Source organism: Aquarana catesbeiana, linkage group LG10, assembly GCF_042186555.1.
Source record: "Aquarana catesbeiana isolate 2022-GZ linkage group LG10, ASM4218655v1, whole genome shotgun sequence".
NCBI lineage: Eukaryota > Metazoa > Chordata > Amphibia > Anura > Ranidae > Aquarana > Aquarana catesbeiana.
The window spans coordinates 53,705,967-53,726,342 of NC_133333.1; the positions used below are offsets into that span (position 1 = coordinate 53,705,967).

Genomic DNA, 20,376 nt, shown 5'->3' on the forward strand with positions numbered 1-20,376 from the left:
TGTGTCAGACTGCCACACCGCAACAACGATCGCCGCGATGCGCACCCCCACAGGCACGCAAGAGCGATCGTTCTGGAGGGCCATCATATGACGTCCACCCAGAACGAGAGTCGCGCCGCCCAGCCATCATTTGACAGCCGGCGGGTGGGAAGTGGTTAAGTAACGGCACCCTTGCTAAAGCACAGCAGACTTAGTGTGCATTCCCCACACACAGAAATGTGCTAGTCTTAGGCCTAATATATCACAAAATAGACTGAAAACAATGAATAATGATTTATTTATTATATTTAATACATTCGCAAATATAATAGTGTTTTGAGCGCTCTTCTCATCAGTTTCCCGCATCTTCAGAGTTCAGACTGGAGCCCAGTGACCGCAGCCTCCATTATATCACTTCAGGACGCTGCGTCTTGACAGACCAGCCTATCGCCGTGAAGGGGCGTTTCCCTTCCCCTTAGTGAATGACTAAGATTTAGCGGTTACATCCAATCAAACCATAGTGTGTGCCGGAACCCCGCCCCCGTATTCAGCCTCTCCCCATTGGCTGTGATAGGAGCGTGAAGCGCGCCAGGCGATTGCAGCGGTGGGCGGAGCTTTCCGAGGATTCATATAGAGCCGGGCCTCACCGCATGTCGCAGTTCTCTCTCCGGAAGCCTATCTTCCATTCATAGGCTTCGAACTGCGTGGCGTGTAGGAGGCGAGAGAGACTCGACGCTGGCAACATGGCGGAAGCGAGCACCTGTAACATGGAGGTAAAATATAGGGGGGGGGAGAGAGGGAAGGGTCGCCTTTCTGTGTAATTCATTCGGCGGCGAGGTACGGGTCGGGTAGGCCCCGTTGTCTGAAGGGCCCCGGATGTAGAGCTGTGCGTGTAGGAGATGCGGGCTTAGCGGTGTGACCAGGCCCTGGTGCTGACGTCACGCGCCCGCGTGTTTCTCGCGCCGTGCGCCCCGTATTCAGTGGGGCTCGCTTTGTCCGGCGTTCTTGGCTCCGCCCACATGCCGGCCGTACAAAGGGCTGCCTTGTGCTAGAGTCCCCCCACGTGGGATGTGCATGGCGAATCCGGGCCTTTGTGCCGCTACACAGCGGCCTATCCTCATCAATTCTCCGTATATTACCGGGGATCTAATATCACATTCCTCCTGTGTGTGTTATATATATCCCCCCCATTTTCTTTTAGAATGATCCAAGTGATTTGCCGGCCTCTGGGAGTAGATGGGCCTTCACACACGTGCTTGCTTCTAGAAGCCAATGGGTTACTTAATGGCATATATTGCAGCATACCAATCATTAGGTGTGGTGGCTGCATTAGTTTTATTTTTAGATTTTTTTTTTTTTCCCCATGTTATCACCTGGTGATCTGGCCAGTAACACTCCACCTTGTATTAGCTTGCCCCCGCTCTGGATGGTGGGGCACATTTTGCACAGCACCCATGTCAGTCGGGGGGGGGGGGGGGGGTGTTAGGCTCCTTTTCACACAAGTGGACCGATCAGGTCTGTTTTTCAGACAGGCTTGATCGGACCACCCATTGCTCTCTATGGGGAGATGGATGTAGATGGATGTGTCTGTTTACACCCGTCTGCCAAGAACAGACCGATGGGCATCTGTTCTGCCCCATAGAGAACTGCAGGTCGTGTCTGCTCTGTATTAGCGGTCCTGTGACCTGCCTGCTTGGTGGAGAATCAGCGGACAGATCCCCCACTGAGCAGGTGGATCCGCTTGGTGGGGTTTGCACCATCTGAAAGGGGCCTTAGCTGTACTAGCAGATTTACATACACCAACAAATTGAAGCCAAACCCCAGCCCTCGCTTTATTACAGCGTACAGTAGTTTTTTTTTTTTTTTTTTGTGATAAAGGTTTTGCATTTAACCTGATCATTGTAGGCACCCCAAGAAGCAATAAACGTTTACTCAACACTGTCACATTTTGTAGGACAGCTTACTATGTTAAGACTAATACCTAGTACACACAGAGAAAATTGGGTGAAAAATACCGCTTTCAGACAATACACATTTTTCTAGAATGTTTTTCATGTAGTTAGTATAGTATTTGTATGAGAATTTGTGACCAAGACCACACATGCTCGGACATTAATGCATTACGTCACTTCCAAAGTTTATTTCTGCTGCACTACAATTTAACTTTATGTAACCTGTTCCTTTTTGATATGAGACTAGCATGCAAAAACAAGAATTCATCTGATATTCTCATCGTGTGTACCAGGCTTTACTGGCCAGTTCACCAAGTGATGATAGGAAGGGGCTAAAAAAATACATCCTTTACATCAAAGAATCGGTAACCTGCAATATAATTGCTTTTGGGTTCAATGCCACTTTAAATCTGAAGATTTATGAATAGTCTTGCGTTGTTTTAGCTTGGGCCAATATAAGTCTTCACACTTGTACATGCACGTTTCAAGTATAGCAGCCCATTCATTTGAATGGGCTGCTGTACCTGCAAGGAAAGAAGTCACTGAGACTTCTTTTAAAAATGTGTTGCATAATGCTAGAATTGCACCCATGTTTAATGAACAGTTAATTTTGCCTGTGGGCCAGGAGCATCATTGCTCACATATGGGAACCTAGCCTAAGTATGGGTGTGCCGTACCTGTGGGATCCCCATGGAAGTTGAAAATAACTTGGGCAGTGATGTTCATCAGCCCTGATGCTTACTGAGCACAAAAGGCCCCTCACTTGGCACAGGGGCAGTTCTGGGAATCCTTGCATACATGCAAAGTGTTCTGTGAACGAGGTGGGGATCATGACATCACCAACATGTTTCTCCAGCTCATCCAACCAAAGCACTTTGCATTTTCTCAATGAAAGCAGAGTGTCCTGAATGGGTCCGTGCACAGTGAGCAACCTCCTGTGTTCAGTATTGGCTTGTTTACAGGTGCAATTGAGGGGCAGTAAAACCTCATGGTAAACCATGTTTACTGCCCCTTAACTGCTCCCCCATTCGCTGCAGAGGCAAGAGTGGGGGGATGTACACATGCCACAATGCTTTGCGTCATGGCTGTAGCTGGAACTATATCCTCCTTTCAAATGAATGGGACCGCACTGCAACTGTACACAATGTCCTCACCCAAACCGAATCATCGCGTGGCATTGGGTGCTGCCATAGCAAGTAAGGGAAACAGGAAGTGAGGTGTTACAGCTTCACAGATGGTTTCCTACTGCGCATCCACAAGCCGGGGAGATGAGTTTCCGACTGATTGCCGTGGTGATCTGAGGTGGGAAATTTCCTCCCTCCCCCAAAAAATGGGAGATGTACAAACAGGAACTTTGGCTTTTGGACGGAGCACTGCTTTAAGCTTATCAGCTATCCAACCTGTATAACCACTTCTAGATCAAGTCCATTGTGTTCATGTAATTCTCCCCCAGCAGTTTAAATTTACTCAGCAAACCCAAAGAATTTGTAAGGGAAATGAAGAAACTGGATTTTCACGTGATTGGGTGTTGAATAGTTTTATTTTGATCAGTTAGCATTAGTGTCTCCTTTTAGTGAATCAATCCCATTGCCTCACTATTAAATGCGCTTTAAAACTTATCTCTGGGATTAAATTAACCCCAACTGACCACTGGAAGAAAACAATCTAAATGCCATTTGTACTTGGTTGTGGTGGTTTGATGCTCTGTTCCCAAGTTTCCTCTATCTGCTTACCTTGGGGTCCTTCTTTGGGTGACCATGTCACTGCCTCTGCAATGTGGACAGTTCCTATTGTCTGTCCATCTGCTAGGTTTCAGAAGGGGAATGACATTGGAGTCTGGGGAGGGGGTTGGGCAGCAAAGCTGTCCAGAGACCATCCGCAGACCTAGATTAGTAGTCCCCTGCACCCAGAAATTGCACCTGAGAGGTAGCATAATCTTGAGTAAAACGTTCAGCAGGTAAGAAACAAATTCTGAGTAAGGTGGGTAGGAGAGGGATGATATCTAATCTGGAATAGGGATTTTAATTATATAGTCTGAAGATACTTTTATTTTTGCTTGCCTTTTCTCCAAATCTTTAAAATCTTCAGGCTGGCAGTCACCACCTGGCTTGAAGATCTTCCTGTCCTTTGGCACCGGGAAGCTGGCGACGTGCAGATGGTTGCCCAGCTACTTGACTGGTGGGGTCACCAGTCTTTTAAACAAAATACTGCTATAGTAGTTTCAGACAGCATTTTTTCTTGTATTAAAAGGGCCAGTGGCTGCATGATGTCTAAACCATAAATGTGGGACACTTATTGTCTTTGTGAGCAACCTTACAGAAGATTCATGTTATGGTGCTGTTCTCACCATGGCCTTACAGTTAAGGTATATAGAACTACCTAGAAAAACAGATGGAACATGTAATTTCCACTGCTGCATCTGCTCCCCGACCTGTCGCCTCTAGTGACAGTGAACCGGGGATCTTCTCCCTGAACTCACTGTCACAATTTAAAAAAAAAAAAAAAAAAAAGGGTTGTGCTGGACTCCGCCGACACAGCAACATCATTCAGATTTCTGTGAATGGGAGAACTACAAGTACTTGACAGCCTTTGCGGCTGTTAGCTTGTAGTTCATGAACACCAGGGCGCTGTTGCGCGATCTAGGTAGTTCATTGTTCCTATCATTGTGTAACTGGCTGCTTGTATGAGCAGATGGCTTACACTGGCAGTCTGCAGAAGTCCCACATTGCACCCAGGATCCGCTGATCATGGGTGCAATGCTTTGCAGGCTCCTAGAAAAAAATGCATTCTTTTTACCTGCAAAAATGTGCATTTATTTTTTACAAATGAACTTATCCTTTAACATGCTGTGGTGGCACTTCATTGTGAATTGCACACCAACACTCCTCAAATGCACATGTGCTGCAACCTAGTTGCTTGGCAAATGTAGCCAGCCCTAGACTGGTGGTTCAGCTTATTAGTTTTGCTGGGCTGTGTAGCACACATGTGCATTGCAGGGCAAAGTGGTGTGTGAAAAGTGGTCAAACTAAAACTGGTGTAAATTAAACCCTGTAAAGAATTGGCATTAACTGGCCCCACTGTCCTTGCTTCGGACCTTCACTCAAGAACCACATAAGCTTTAGGATCTTCAGACTGTGCCACTTTGGGAGTGATGGGTCCCACGTTGTTTGTGGTTCCACCCATTCGCTGAGGTCCTGTAATGACGTGGTGCTGGCAGGTGGAACACTAGAAGGGGTAAGACAGGAATACAAAACTCCCGCAAGTGTTGGATGCCAGCAAATCTGTGGAGAAAAATTTAAGGGACCGGCAAGGGATTTTTTTTTTTTTTTTTTTGACAGGTACTTTTTAAAATGGTATTCTGGCATAAACTTTTATAGATTTGAGTTAAATGTTGGGGGTGGGGGGAACCAGTCTTTTAAACTGGTCTTATTGGTGCTTTAAGGATATAGCCTTTATTGGTCTAAGGGTTTTATTGCTTTCTATTTTCAACATTATCTGTAGAAATGCCACAGAAGTAGGCATATATGTTGCCTTCTGAAGTCCTTTTTACTGCCTGGTTCTTAAGTGTTTCTTTTTATGGTGCTAGGAGGACATGCGGTTCTTCAGCCCTTAAGCCCCCAAGCAAATCTGATGCTAGCAGATGTTTCATTTACATTCTTATAGGTGACGTGGGTTCCCACATGCTATATTGCATTTTCCACAGTCAGAAAAAAATGGACTACCCAAAAATTCATGTGAAACCAGAACTAAACTCGCATTTTAATAAAACTCGGGTAGTTTCTATGAGCCTAATCTCCTCAGTTATAAATTCTACTCACAGCCTGTCAGTGGTATTGTACACTCAGCTGTGCATGCACAGCTTGATGTACATTTATGGCACCACTTTGTACTTTTGTACCATGTGATCTGGTGTGGGCAAACACGCTGTGTTTGACTTGTGAAAAAAGTCTAAGTTATTGACATGCACTGCAAATTGCAACCGCGGTGCGTTTTTGAAAGGTGCAGTAAACGTGCACGGGATGAGAGTTTCCCACACTGCCTTCTAGTGTGAACGGGCCCTGGGTGTAGTTGCATTAAAATGTGGGAGACCTGTGGGTAAGTGAATGTGGTAAGCAGCTGATTTTCTATCGATGGTAAGAATTGGAAAGTTACAAATATAAAGTATTATCCTAACTTGGCTCCTGACATGAATGTGTTTTAATCGGGGTGAAGATTCTAGTTGAACAACTTGCTCTCAGTCACATCTGCCGGTTTGGTTTTAGTATGGTGTACAGAAGAATGTATTCTACATTCAAAAACTGAATTTCTAAGTAAGCTTTGCTCTCGGTTTTAGGTTTTCAGTTGGGAGTTGTAGTACTGGGACAGCTCTAAGAGCAAGGCATCTTCCTGCCCTTTGTTTCTATGAGAGTAGAGCTGTTAGCACAAATTTCCTGTGGGTCTTCTGAATGATCAGCCACGTGTTCTCAGCATGGTTCACTCTGTAGGTGTGTGATTCATCATGTACACATTCTGCTCCACCTACATGAATGGCATTCAGTTATAAGACATAAAACTAATGCGTTGTCTCATTACTTTTTCCTAGAGCTTTGTAGCCAAGTTGGCCAATGGAATGAGCCTGTCGCCTGCAATGGAAGATGTAAATATCCTTTCTACACTGCTGATTAAAGGGAACCTGCCACTGTTCATATTAAAGCAGTACTACAGGCAGACAAATACACAGTTGAAAGAAATGTGTGAACTTTTACCTGCCAAGGATCTACTTCATACCATCCTCTAGTCTTTGTATGGCTGTCACATAGCATAACCAGGTAGACAAGTCTTCTGGTATATTTGGTTCAGCTTTACAGCTCCCTGTCACCTTCCTCTGTGTTGGGCAGTGGTGGATCAGCAGTGTGCTGATAAAGAATGCAATAAGTAAGCTACAGCTGGAAAGTTTACGGTTTACTCCAAGTGTAAGTGTCTTATACCTGGCTGTGCAAATGTGGCAGAGAAGTGTGAATCGCAGAACAGGACATAATCTATTGACAAGTAAAATACTGTTTGTTTGGAGGTCTGCTTTAATATTGTCAGTGGACAAATAGGTGTCTGCATGTAACTTTTTTCCTGATGAAAATAATCCTGGAACTACATTGCAGAGCTTACACTTGCTGCCCTACATCTGTATTCTCTAATGCAATGTGCAAGCCTCTGTAGCTGGTGAAAGCTTTCAGTGCCTTGTGGGTGTAATGAAACTTCGAGTCCCACTCAAGATTTGCAAACTACCTCGGGTTGGGAGCTCCTGGGGTCCACAGACTACTTTCTTCAGGATAAGATGGTACACTTTAAATGGTGCCACAGAATGTCAACAGCGACAGGTTCCCTTTAAAGTATTGGCCAACCTGACTATGAAATATGTGCATTATATGCAACTACCTGAATGTGTAAAGTAATGAGACTGCAGAAAAATAGTGAGTCTTCCTCATTTGAATTGTAGACCGGTTTATAATTTATGGGGCTGATTTTTTCCTAATTAATCACTTGCCAACCACAATATGTATATATAAGTTGCGGCTTGCAAGTGGTTTGCTGGGATTATGGCTAAATATATTAGCCATAACCTGGTAATTTTTTTTATTTTTATTTTTTGGAGGCTGGCTTTCTCTTGAAAGTGTTCCGAGCGGCTCATGAGCCGCTGGAGCGTGTTCAGAAGCAGGAGGGGATGCTGTTTCTCTGCTGGTCACACAGGTGATCAAAGAGTATATCTGCTTTGATCCTCTCTATGACCTTGGAGGACTGGTGCAACATGACTTCCCTACCGGTCCAGGGTCGAAGTAAACAAGGTTTTTTTGGCAAGAGATTTTTGATCTTTTGCTTTTAACGGTTCATAAAGAGGACCTGTCATCCTTATTTTGATCACAATGAATATTTTCATTCCTTGCAATTGGAATAAAAGTGATAACATTAAAGGGACTGTGTAAAAATAATGTAACGCACCTCATCCCTCTGTGCTCACACACAGCATATAACGCATACATAAGTCGCCCACACATAAACTTTGCACCACATGTGAGGTATCGCAAACATTAGAGAGAAGGCAAGAATTCTAGTGCTAGACCTCTAACTTTAAACAGATAATATGTAAAGGTGTTTTAAAGTGCCACCTTTAGAGATTAAGTACTGTAGTTTGTCGCCATTCCTCGAGCATGTGCAGTTTTAAAGCGTGACATGTTTGATATCTGTGTTTCTGCACTGTACGTAACTTGCTTCCAGCTCTCTTCTGGCTGTGAGTTCCATTCCAGTGCTAGATTATAACTGGTTGGGGGGTGCATGTGGCAGGTACTGTCCTGTCATCTCCCCTAGAGACCAGGGACATGAAAAAGAGATTTATGTATTTGGCGTAATGTCGTCTTTCACACTTTACAGAAAAATTGGGGTATATATATTGTTTTTAACTCCTTAAAGTCTTTTTTCCAACAAATTGTTTGCAAAACCGCTGCGCAAATACCTTGCAACGATCGCCATTTTGTTCCCTATCTGCTAAAAAATATACTGTGTGGGGGTTAGAAGTAATTTTCTAGCAAAAAATGCTAATTTAAATTTGTTAGCGCCAGAATAACCTGGTCTTCAAGAAGTTAAGGGAACTGCAGTCTGCTCTCATAAATAGCTTGCTTGTCAGCTGAATTTTTAGCGTGTTGAGCCAAAAACTTTTGGTTAGTGGAGGGTTCTAATTGCTGGTGGGTTGTTACTGTGGAACTCAGGTTTACCCTCACTTGTGTACCAACAATGGTTGCGCCAGACAGGAATTGAAGAATTATCTGCAAAGGGGACACAGAAATAAAAATATGGGGGTTCTATTCTAGCATTCCCCCTGCTAAAAATGCATATGGTGTTTTTTTTCCCTTGCTGTCTGGTAAACCACCGCTTGCAGGACAGGAAGTGAGGACGAATCTCTAACACCACTACACATGGCAGCAAAAACCTGCCTGGAGTTCAAATTCTTCCCAAATATATGAAAAACGACGTTTTAGCTGGATGTACATTTTTTTAAAGTTGGGATATAATTTAATGTAAAGTTGGCTTATAATACTGCAGTTGTTCATGGATAGCGTAAGATTGAAGGGGTCACATTTATAACTTTGGGGTGCTCAGCACTTGGTACAGCAGTTTCCATTTGGGTAAATGCAATATATGAAGCTAGAGGTATTTGCAGATTGCAGGTTCCTGATCTTTCCTGGGATTGGCTTGTGGTGTGGTTGTCACACTGGTCTGGTTGTCGAGATGTGTGCAGATCTGGAGTTCTGGGTCGGTGACTTGATCTTGGACAGCTAAGCAACTACCTTCCAGGAAGAGATGGCAGCCTTCATACTTCAGTACAAGTTTCTTTGTGCATTTATTTCTAACAATTGGGGAAACCTAATCTAGGTCATAACAAATCCCCATTTCTGATCATCATTCACCTGACCTGCAGAGAATCTATCAATTCATTAATCCTGATTCATAAATTCTAATATACCAGAAATATACGTGCAGTTTAGATATGTTTTAACTGCAATACCGAATTAAAATCTGTCAGCCACTCAGAGTACAAGTAGAATAGGTAGTTGTAGAATAGTTAGTTGAAGTCTTCAGTTGCTGACACGTGGTGGTCAACCTTTCTCACCCTGTTGCCCCGCAGAAACACTCAAAATTAAGGTCTCTGTTAAAACAGTCCACATTTTACAGTAAAATAGTATGCATCAGTAGGCTGAAATGTTTATTAGTAAAGAATATGGCACCCCCAGAATATCGGCCCCCCAGACCTGATTTTACAGCACACCTTAGGTGTATGCACTAATAAAAAATGGTGGCCAGTAAACACTGGCAGTAGTAGTGTAGAAGTGACCCCTACATTGCATGTCAGTGGCAAAAATTGTCCCCTTTAAGTCATTGTAGGGGAGAGATTAGTCTGTCATTGCTCACTGCTCAAGGACCCCCTAGCAACCACTGGGAGGAATCCTGGCTGAGTAGGCCTGGTGTAGACCATGAATTGTCTAAACACCTGGTGATGAGTCTGTGAAGCATTAAGCAAGAGGATGCCAGACCTGTTGGGTATACCTTTTAAATGCAAATCAGCAATAGCAGGTTCCATTATTTCAACATTTTTAAATGATCGCATGTGTGGCCTCAGTCTGAGGAGTCTTGACCTACATTCAAGCGCCTTGCGCGTTTATAAGCAAAATGTTTGACTTGCTACTTGTGTTCTTTCTGAAATACATGGATGTAATTTTGTCTTACTCTTGTCTTCTAGGTTTCCGGTACCCAACCAGAGAGCACCGTCAAACCATCAGCTGAAGAGATGACTTCTAAAGACTACTACTTTGATTCATATGCGCACTTTGGTATCCACGAGGTAAGTGTCAAGCCTTTACCTTTTTTGTTAGGCCCTGTTGGTGGTTAGAAGATAATTGCAGAACAACATTTTTTATTTTATTTTTTTGCAGGAAATGTTGAAGGATGAAGTTCGGACACTGACTTATCGAAACTCAATGTTTCACAACAGACACTTGTTCAAGGACAAAGTTGTCCTGGATGTAGGAAGTGGAACCGGAATCCTCTGCATGTTTGCAGCTAAGGCTGGGGCAAAAAAAGTAATTGGGGTAAGGAATGGTTTTATACTTTTTTTTTTTTTTTTTTTTTTTTTCCAGTAGGTGGGTTGGAGCAAATGGTAGTCTAGCCTTACTCATCTTGGGGAATGTTGGTCGTCAGGATGGAGTTAATAGTCTGAAAGTGCTGCCCTGTCTACATGCACATGCTCATCCTATGTGTGGATACTTTGGGAATTGGCTCTAAACTGGGATGTTGCATGCTTGCCTAAGAAATATGGCCAGTTTTCAGTGCACCCAGCTAGTCTAGAATTGACTCCATGCTTTAAATTGGGGATTGCTTACTTCTGCGATGTATGTACATGGTTTTAAAAAAGTGTAGGATGCGTCTCAAGTGTTTTGACGTTCTTTTGGAACGGTAAGAATCTATCTCAATCTGCCTAGAACCTATGGGAGTGAACATAAGTGCCAAAACTTCAAACATTTCAGGCAACTTTTTTGCATGGAACTTGCTAGTATCTGTGAACCCAGAAGTGCTTGAAACTGCACACCCCTGGATTTAAGATATACATGGGAGACTGGGGAAGAAGTCTTTCAATCTTTCTGCTTCTCACTTATTTGGGAACAGTATTGGGGGGGGGGGGGGCACTTTTTTCATGCAGTAGTGATTGTTTTCAGACTTTAAAGTGATTATTTTTATAGGAAAAAGGCCTTTACAAACATGTTATACTTGCCTGTTGCAGTGGATTTGCACAGAGCAGTCCAGATCCTACTCTTCTCAGGTACTTCTTCAGTGCTCCTGGCCCCTCCCTCCTGTTCAGTGCCCCCACAGCAAGCAGATTGCTATGGGGGCACCCAAGCTGAGTCGCAGCTCCCTGTGTCCATTCAGAAGCTGAGCCTGGCCCCTCCCCCACTCCCCTGATTGACTAGCTGACTTTGATAGCAGCGGGAGCCAGTGGCGCCGCTGCTGTCTCTCAGCCAATCGTGAAGGAGAATCTCGGACGGCTAAGACACCTGAGGTCCCTCTGTCCACGAATAAGTATTAGTGGGTGTTGGGGCAGCTGCTGCACACACAAGGTGTTTTATCTTCATGCATAGAATGCATAAAGATAAAAAAAACCTGCCTTTACAACCCCTTTTAGGTGGAACACCAGGAAATTGTGTTTAATTTAGCTGGTCCAGACAAGTCATTTAATGTGGTGTAGCTGGGTATGCTAAAAATGCTATTTTACTAGTGACACTAAAGTGTTTTTTTTTTTTTTTTTTTTTTTTTTTTTATATTAAACCAGTTTAGTCTTGGATTTATTTAAATATTTTGATAATGGGATACATCCTTGCAAAGGGCTGAATTCATGAAAGGTACCTTCAGTGTTACAGGTTTAGAGGCTCCAAGTTAAGTCGCTTAATTATGTTCAGTTTGTGTTTTTTTTTTTTTTTTTTTTGTTTTTTAAGCTGTGTTTTTTTTTTTTTTTTTTTTCAGATTGAGTGCTCAAGTATTTCAGACTACGCCATCAAGATTGTGAAGGCAAACAAGCTAGATCATGGTATGTTGTATGCTTGTTAGGATTTATTCAGTATGTCTTCCTGTCTGTATGCAATCTTACATGATGCTGCTTTTCACAGTTGTAACAATAATCAAGGGCAAGGTGGAGGAGGTGGAACTGCCAGTCGAAAAAGTTGACATAATAATCAGTGAATGGATGGGATATTGTCTGTTCTATGAATCCATGCTCAACACCGTTATTTATGCGCGGGATAAATGGCTGGTAAGCATGTAAAATATACTTCATGATGTGGTTGTAATTTTTTTTTTTTTTTTGGTTTTCCTTATGTGTTTTTTTTTTTTTTTTTTTAAAAGCAGTCTCAAATGTAACTGGTTGGATTTGTGGCGTATGTTGCATGCTGGTGACAGCCTTAGGTTAAAGACATAGAAATGGCAACTGCCCCAACCTTTAACTGGCCTTAACAGCAAGGAGCACATGGATGGGCGAGACATGTCAATCAAAAACAAATTTCCAGCTTCAACTTGCCAGCCTTCAACAAACCGCTTTGTCCTGTCTTTCATGTTAAAAACAGAGGTTTAGTTTTCAGATACGTGCGTAAGCTGCAGAGGCCATGACTAGGCATCCCAGTATCTGCAGTCCTAACTATATAAATTGAGATTCTCCATAGTAAGAGCACATATATAGTAATGGATAGATTAAGGGCAGGTTTGCCTGGAGTGGCCCCACCCCTCCAAGGTACATGGGCGCACTGGACATCCAGAAAATCGCACAATGGCAGCAAAGGTGTCATCTCTTCCCCCAACCCCCCCCCCCCCCCACACACACACACACACACACACCCCAAATAACCAAACAGTACAACGGCACTTAACAGCAAGGAGCACATGGAAGGATGACGCAAGTCAAATAAAAACAAATTCCCATCTCAATTTGCCAGCCTGCAACAAACTGAATTGTCCTTAACAGTTCATGTTAAAAACCTAGCAGAAAATGTAAGTTTTTGAACGGAATCATGAGCATCGCTTTTCAGTTTAGCATTCTTGCTTCCTAGGTAATTTCACTGGACAGGTTGAAGCTGAAGTGCTAAACTAGGCAGATTCATTTCATAATTGTATTCTGCATGTTGGAAATTACTACTGATTACTTTTTAAATTCTAAACTGTAACTGGTCTAATCTGTTTTTTATTCAGACACCTGATGGGCTTATATTTCCTGATCGTGCAACACTTTATGTGACTGCTATAGAAGATAGACAGTACAAAGACTACAAGATTCACTGTAAGTACAAAACACTTCATCTTGTAGCATTTTCATTCAAAGGAATTGTATAACAAGTTACATGTTTCTAACATAAATTGGGAGTGTTCTTGATCCTACTGCTGGAAAATGTAGCCTGGCTGCTCTTGCACTGTGACTTTTTATTTGTGTTCCATCACATTGGAGAAGACATTGATAAAATTGGCTTTCTAAGATTTTGCTGTTTTTGTCCTGATACAGTGCGCTGTGCCCCATTTCCTTGCCAGTTGTCTTTTGCAAACAAAACCACTTTCTAACGTGCTAAGAAAAACCTTAATCCTGCACTAGGTTTATACAGCAACGGCTAAAATGTAACCATTTGTGGCTTGGGAGATGTTGGAGCAGGTACTTTTTTGAAGTTTGCAGTAGGCTAACTTTACCTAATCATTTTTTTAGGAACTTGTCAAGCTGGAGATATGGGACCTGCCATTAACTTATGCAGATGCTTGCTATGGGGCTGCCCTCCACCATACTTCATGAGTCTGTGGCCTCAAGCAGCCATGTGGACACACATGATATGCTCATGCTTTGCAGTATCTGACTCAAAATAAGAGTGGATAAACATGACTGTATGGAGCATTCGCATTCCAAGCAAGTCTAATGGCAGCTTCCAGTTTGTCCTTACTGGGCCATTTTTTAATTATCTGGGCTTTTTGAAAGTTGAATAGTTGCCCTATTTGCCACTCCAAAGAATGTTTTTGGCCATCCTGATATTCGAGGAATGAGCACTCTCCGGTTCCCAAAGTAATAGTATAGTAATCGTTTTCCACTAATATAAATTTTCTGATCATATAATCTTTTAATATTGATATGGATTCTGTTTTGAGTGCCTCTACAGTATTGTAATATCCATGTACTTAGTTGTTTGTTTTTTTTAATGGTGATTTTAATGTGTTCATATGTGGGGATATTTTTGTATTCACAAGTTATAGTACTTGGTGTTATTTTTTTTTTCATGTGTAAAAAGGTTTTTTTTTTTTTTTTTTTTTTTTTCCTGTCTGCTCTTCCAATTTAAAATGTTAAGCTTGCAGAACATGTTAGTGTCCAGTTGAATGTGTGGTTATTGAACAGGAGTGTGGGTTTTTCCTTCTGTGTAAGGCAGCCTATACATTTTGTATTTTTGTTTCAAACCAAGAGTGCCTCTACCCCCATCCACACCTTTTCATGTGGATAGGAGAATCCCTCCTGCTGTGGTATTGTATTCTGACAGCCTTCCCTGCCATCGGAATACAATCTCTGTTGCCGGCTATAGCAGGAGGCAATGATTGCTTTGGGGAAAAAACAGACAGGCTGGTTGTACACAAATCTAGCAATTGGCCTGAATTTTGATCCATGTATGGCTGGCTGTACATTGATGTGCCACCACGTGTGAATGAGTGGCTGGGGGAGGTTGTTTATCTAGAGTGTGGCACATGAGTTTTGACTCGCCTGATCAAGGAACATTGTAAAACCAATAGAATAATAAATGGCTAAGTTTCTGCAGTTGAGTAATATAAAAATACTTTGCCATCTTTTCTAACACGGGAGCACCATGCCCAGCCAAGGGGCTCTTCAAATGATTGTTTCCTTTCAATGTGGCTCTTCTGCTTTTCAAAATGAATGTTGTGTAAATCTCGGTTGCTTATGTAAATGTCTTCTTTCAGGGTGGGAGAATGTCTATGGATTTGACATGTCATGTATCAAGGATGTAGCCATCAAGGAACCTCTTGTTGATGTGGTTGATCCTAAGCAACTAGTGTCAAACTCCTGTCTCATTAAGGTATGTTTTGAAATTGTTTTTTTTTTTACTCTTCCCTGCTATGTCTATGTCCTCATCAGTGTTGTGGATGAATATAATTTTTTTTTTTTTTGTCATAATTGTGTGAAAACCTATTTGAGTGTTTTTCAGTGTTTCACTTGAAACACTTTGCATTTTCATTGACTGCTATAGGGAAGTTTATTCTTCAGGCATTGTGTTTTTAGGCATGTGCTGCAGCTTAAACACTTCACAAGTTGACTTTATTCATTTTCTTTTTTTAGGAAGTGGATATTTACACAGTTAAGGTTGATGACCTCAGCTTCACCTCTCCATTCTGCCTCCAAGTAAAGCGAAATGATTACATCCATGCTCTGGTGGCTTATTTCAACATAGAATTCACACGCTGCCACAAGAGGACAGGCTTCTCTACAAGTAAGCAGTTGTGCTTCTTCCTTAAATGCCTCTGGTGATACCAGGCTAAATGTCTGGGGGACACAAAGTAAAACAATCCTAATTGCCTTTAGTCACTCGGGTACAGATGATACACCTTGGCTGCAGAGTGTTGAAACCATTAGACTAGAGCTTCTGTCAGTGTATTGGCTGCAGTCCCATGAATAATCTGCCTGGGAGGAAATCTGATACAAGTCAACATGACTTTTGTGCCAGGCATGCTTCTACTCCGTCACTTGTGTGGTGCTTGAAGTTTCCAAGAACCTGGTTTCATTTCTTTGATGGGCTTTACTTTTCCTCTGTAGCTTTTTCAACCCCTTTCTATATAATTCATTTTAGGCAAAGTGAAGCTGCTGTCACAATGCTCCATTGTAAAAACACACGTTTTTGATGCATTTCCAGGGTATTTTGGGTGCTTATTACCTAGCGTGCGCCTGTGAAATGTGACTCAAAATTGCATCAAATGCAACTGTGGGTGAGTTTTGTGTTTTCCATTAATTTCATTGGGGAGGTTACGGTTTTTAACATGCACCAAAAATGCAGCAAGCAGGACTATTAAAATTGCACCCAATCAGTGCGAAGCGTTGCATAGAATTTAAAGGGATGCATTGTTCTGCTTTAATTGAAAAACTGATCAGTGTGAAAGGGCCCCAAACCTGTCGCGTTCAGGGAACTGTAGAGTATAATGAGAAATTCATTAACAAAGGTCCTCTACCGGAAATTGCATATAAAAACTATCAAATTTTATATTTACATTAACTTGGCTTCCTAGAGTTAAATGTAATGTATGTTGAACTAGGCCCAATCTGTAAAGCATCCATGTCGGTCTGTTCTTTTGAGCAGCTGCATTGGGTAATAATGGGTTTTGCTTAAGCCGGTCGATGCTTGTGCTTTCCTTCTATGAAGTTAGGACTGCAAGATGCTTGACTTATGCTTTGGCAGAATTTTTGCCTGAAGTTGTTTAAAAATGGCATTAGAGTGCTGATCTGAGTAAATTGGCTGTTCCCAATTGAGAGCATCCCCACATTAACTTTTGAGACTAGCAGAAAATAGTCTGGTAATTTGACCCTTGGCATGTTTAAGCAGTTGGACTCATTGCTAAGAACGTGTACATTGGGAGCATAGACCTTTATTCAAAGCAAATATTGCTAAACTAAATGCTGTAACCTTTTGTGCAGTTTAAAAATAGTTGCTGTGGTAGGAGAAATGTAAAAATGAGCATTTTATCTAAGCAGCTGTCATTTTCAATATTTTAATGGATTGAACCTTGTTCCAATTTTTAGGCCCAGAGTCTCCATACACTCACTGGAAACAGACAGTCTTTTACATGGAAGATTATTTGACTGTTAAAACTGGGGAAGAGATCTTTGGAACGATAAGCATGAAGCCGAATGCCAAGAACAATGTAAGTCACGTGTTTAGAGCAGCCTTTCACAGCCAGCCATATTGTACTATTACTTATCTGTATTTGGTGAACACAATCTCAAGTCTGTCTCCTGAGAGTCTGTTGGCACCATTGGGTGCCTCCAAACCACCCCCTTTCCCCCATAGAAGCCAAGCTGTCATAGCCTGCATTTCACTTCCCCTGCCTATCCTGTGACATGTTTTTTTACATGTTGCCTAGGAGGAAGATAGATATGGGTTACAGGGTACGACTAGTGAAAAGTTGACATATGCATAATAGTATTAGTCTGTTTTTGGGAAAGCAGTGTATGGAACATTTGATGTGAGTTAGGATCATATGCTGCAGGGGTATTGAATTAAAATGTAGAGGTCTGGTTGCTAAAATTTCTTCCAGCAGAGTTCCAAGCCATATTTGTGCAATAGCTCAGGTCCTTGACATGCAATGTCACAGTAGAATCCTTTGCCCCCACCCTGCAGCTCTACCCCTTCACTCTGCTAACTTTGCACAGGTGTACAGGAGATCTGGAGGCAGGACAGAGTGGAATCACAGGCTGGTTAACTCCAGCAGCTCCCCCACCCTCTGTTCACAACTGTTCTGCCTCCAGCTCTCCACTCTGCTTTTGATGACTGGGGGAAGAGGCGGCTAAATGGCAGGACTGGTGGTCTGTATAGGACAGTGGTCTGCCTTTTATTGATGCCTGATGTGGTGTATCTAAAAATTTGGGGAATGTAAAATGTGCATTTTAATTTGGCTCCATTCCATTTACAACAGTTTTTTCTTTTAACCAACCTGTGTGTGTTTTTTTTTTTTTTTTTTTTCCCCTCCAGCGTGACTTGGACTTCACCATCGACATTGACTTCAAAGGCCAGCTCTGTGAGCTTTCATGTTCTACAGACTACAGAATGCGCTGAAACAAAACTGCCCGGCCTGATGAAACCCATTATGTATACATTTAGCTGTGTGGTTTTATTTACATATAGCATACACCTTTTTAACCTGTTCTGCTAGCCTGTGTGCAGACAGGTCTTTTAGAATCCCTGACCAGTCCTGAATGTCCCAGCTGCACTAATGACATGGACTTACCCTTCAGAAAATGCCTGTGAGGTTTTCAGGGAACCTCGGTCAACCTTCTAATCTGTAAATAAAGATCCAGAGTGGATTTTCTAAGACTGCTGTTATAAGGCATTACCACAGGTTCAGAGTTTTACTAGCCTTGGCAAGTATTCTGTGTTCCTGTGCGCCATCCGTGTACTAAAGTATTACTCCATTCCATTAATTTAGTGGTCCTAGAATCACCTTTTTTGCTCCACTCATAATCATGACTGTCTTTACAGTAATTGCTAGCATGTGGTGTTTTCTGGACTTTGAGAGCCATCACGTGGCACTAAAATAAAATAGCATTGCTGCCAATATGGAACTTGTTTAGTAACCCACTAACAAGGGTGATGAATGTTTCTTGGCAGTGTAGACTTTAAATTGGTAATTTTTCTGGTTATAAGGAAAGTCTGTCCCACTTGACCACAGCAGATGTGCTCTACACAATGTAGGTGAAAGAACTGTTTCTTAGGCGCTGCCATTTTGTAACTTTTTTTTTTTTTTGTATGTCCTTTACATGAAAGGGTTTTTGTTTTACAAATTCTCAAAGGTTGCTCATTGTGACTGTTTTCATAAGTTATGGTTTTTATATGGTTACATTCATAATGAAATTAAAGTTGAACTGTGACTTGGTGTGTTTTTTTTTTTTTACATGTTCAGGCTGTTTGCTTAAAATGGCAACCTTGCCAAGTTATAACTAGTGTGCAAGCTCACTTCACAAGCCATTTTTTGTGGTGGTCAGATTTTATTTGTTTTTGTCTATCTCCAATCATGGGTAAGGATGCTTGCATTTTATAAGTGATTGCCTGCATTCAAATTCACAAGAATGTGTTGGGTGCAGATCTACTGCAGCTGAGCAAAAAACTCCCCATGAAAACAGTATGGTAGGAAAAATACTAAAAATGAAGGCACATAACTACACTACTGGTGTGGATTTTATTTGTATGTTGACAAGATCTAACTGAAAACCTGCTTTAGAATTTTTGGTCTTCTGCTGCCTTAATTTCAAATTTAACGTCATTGGGTTTATAGTGGATTCCATAGTAGGTCAAATGTTCAAAACTGGCATCTCGCTAATGGTCCTGTACTGGCAGCAGATCTGCTACAACAGGCTCACTAAACTCGCATACTCTTATGGAATTGCCCCCTCTATGGCCCAAACTCTGCCGTGTCTTGCCTCTGAGGTTGCAGCTTGGCTAGTAAGAGCAATGCTTTGGAGTAAGTGCATTTTTTTGTTATGTTGATCCTGTTGCAGGATTGCTAGTTTTTCATAGTCCTAACATGCATTTAATTCAACTGCAATTCTGCAGAGATGTGAAATACATTGACCTGGAAGTGGACAATTTTGAAAAGCTGATGTAATGCCGTAGTTACAAGCAAAGCTATTGGACAAGTACTGTATCCTGTGGGGTCTGTAGGCGCAACTTTTATGGGTTATTGTCAAATGAATCTTGGCAACATGAGTCATGAAGGTTCTTGCAATACTGTAATCACCTAATTTGCTTTGTAATTTTGTGACTGCAGTAGTGGAGCTACACTCCTGAGCACATATGAAATGTGATTAAACTATGCCTTGATCATTAAAAAATATACTTCTGTGACTGAGTAGTTGCAATTCAGGTTTTGGTAATGACTTTCCTAGTACAAAAGGTGCCCTGATAACTGTTTGGCTTCTGTGTGCAGGCATGCAACTGAGATTTGTTTAGAGACTGTTTTTTTGAAACACTCCTGTGTTAAGAAATATGGATGCTGATAATTTAGTCATGGCTGAAATTGTTGGCACCCCAGAAATTTTTACAGAAAATCAAGTATTTCTCACAGGAAAGTATTGCAGTAACACATGTTTTGCTATACACATGTTTATTCCCTTTGTGTGTATTGGAACAAAACAAAAAAAGGGAGGGGGAAAAAAAGCTAATTGGACATAATGTCACACAACTCCATAAATAGGCTGGTCAAAATTCTTGGCACCCTTAACTTAATATTTGGTTGCACACCCTTTGGAAAAAATAACTGAAATCAGTCGCTTCCTATAACCATCAATAAGCTTCTTACACCTCTCACCTGGAATTTTGGGCCATTCTTCCTTTGCAAACTGCTCCAGGTCTCTCTTATTGGAAGGGTGCCTTTTCCCAACAGCAATTTTAAGATCTCTCTACAGGTGTTCAATGGGATTTAGATCTGGACTCATTGCTGGTCACTTTAGAATTCTACAGCGCTTTGTTGCCATCCATTTCTGGGTGATTTTTGATGTATGTTTGGGGTCATTGTCCTGCTGGAAGACCCAAGATCTTGGACGCAAACCCAGCTTTCTGACACTGGGCTCTACAGTGCGACCCAAAATCCTTTGGTAATCCTCAGATTTCATGATTCACACATTCAAGGCACCCAGAGG

At 42.0% G+C, this 20,376-nt stretch overlaps 1 protein-coding gene and 1 non-coding gene across 3 annotated transcripts; both read left to right on the forward strand.

Moving 5' to 3' along the window:
• Window positions 1-545: 545 nt before the first annotated feature.
• On the forward strand, window positions 546-18,609 carry PRMT1 (protein arginine methyltransferase 1). Of its 2 annotated transcripts, XM_073602190.1 has the most exons (11): window positions 546-752; window positions 6,514-6,567; window positions 10,198-10,299; window positions 10,391-10,546; window positions 11,973-12,036; window positions 12,116-12,258; window positions 13,188-13,275; window positions 14,937-15,052; window positions 15,313-15,463; window positions 16,765-16,886; window positions 17,714-18,609. In XM_073602190.1, the coding sequence occupies exons 1-11, from the start codon at window positions 723-725 to the stop codon at window positions 17,795-17,797; spliced, it is 1,110 nt and encodes a 369-aa protein (XP_073458291.1). In that variant the 5' UTR covers window positions 546-722; the 3' UTR covers window positions 17,798-18,609. The 2 variants fall into 2 exon arrangements, with proteins under 2 accessions (XP_073458291.1, XP_073458292.1); XM_073602191.1 differs by lacking the exon at window positions 6,514-6,567 and having other exon boundaries at window positions 548-752.
• Window positions 8,155-8,285, forward strand: LOC141111569 (small nucleolar RNA SNORA54). Its single transcript, XR_012236455.1, has one exon. It is a non-coding gene; the product is annotated as a small nucleolar RNA SNORA54 (small nucleolar RNA).
• Window positions 18,610-20,376: the final 1,767 nt, after the last annotated feature.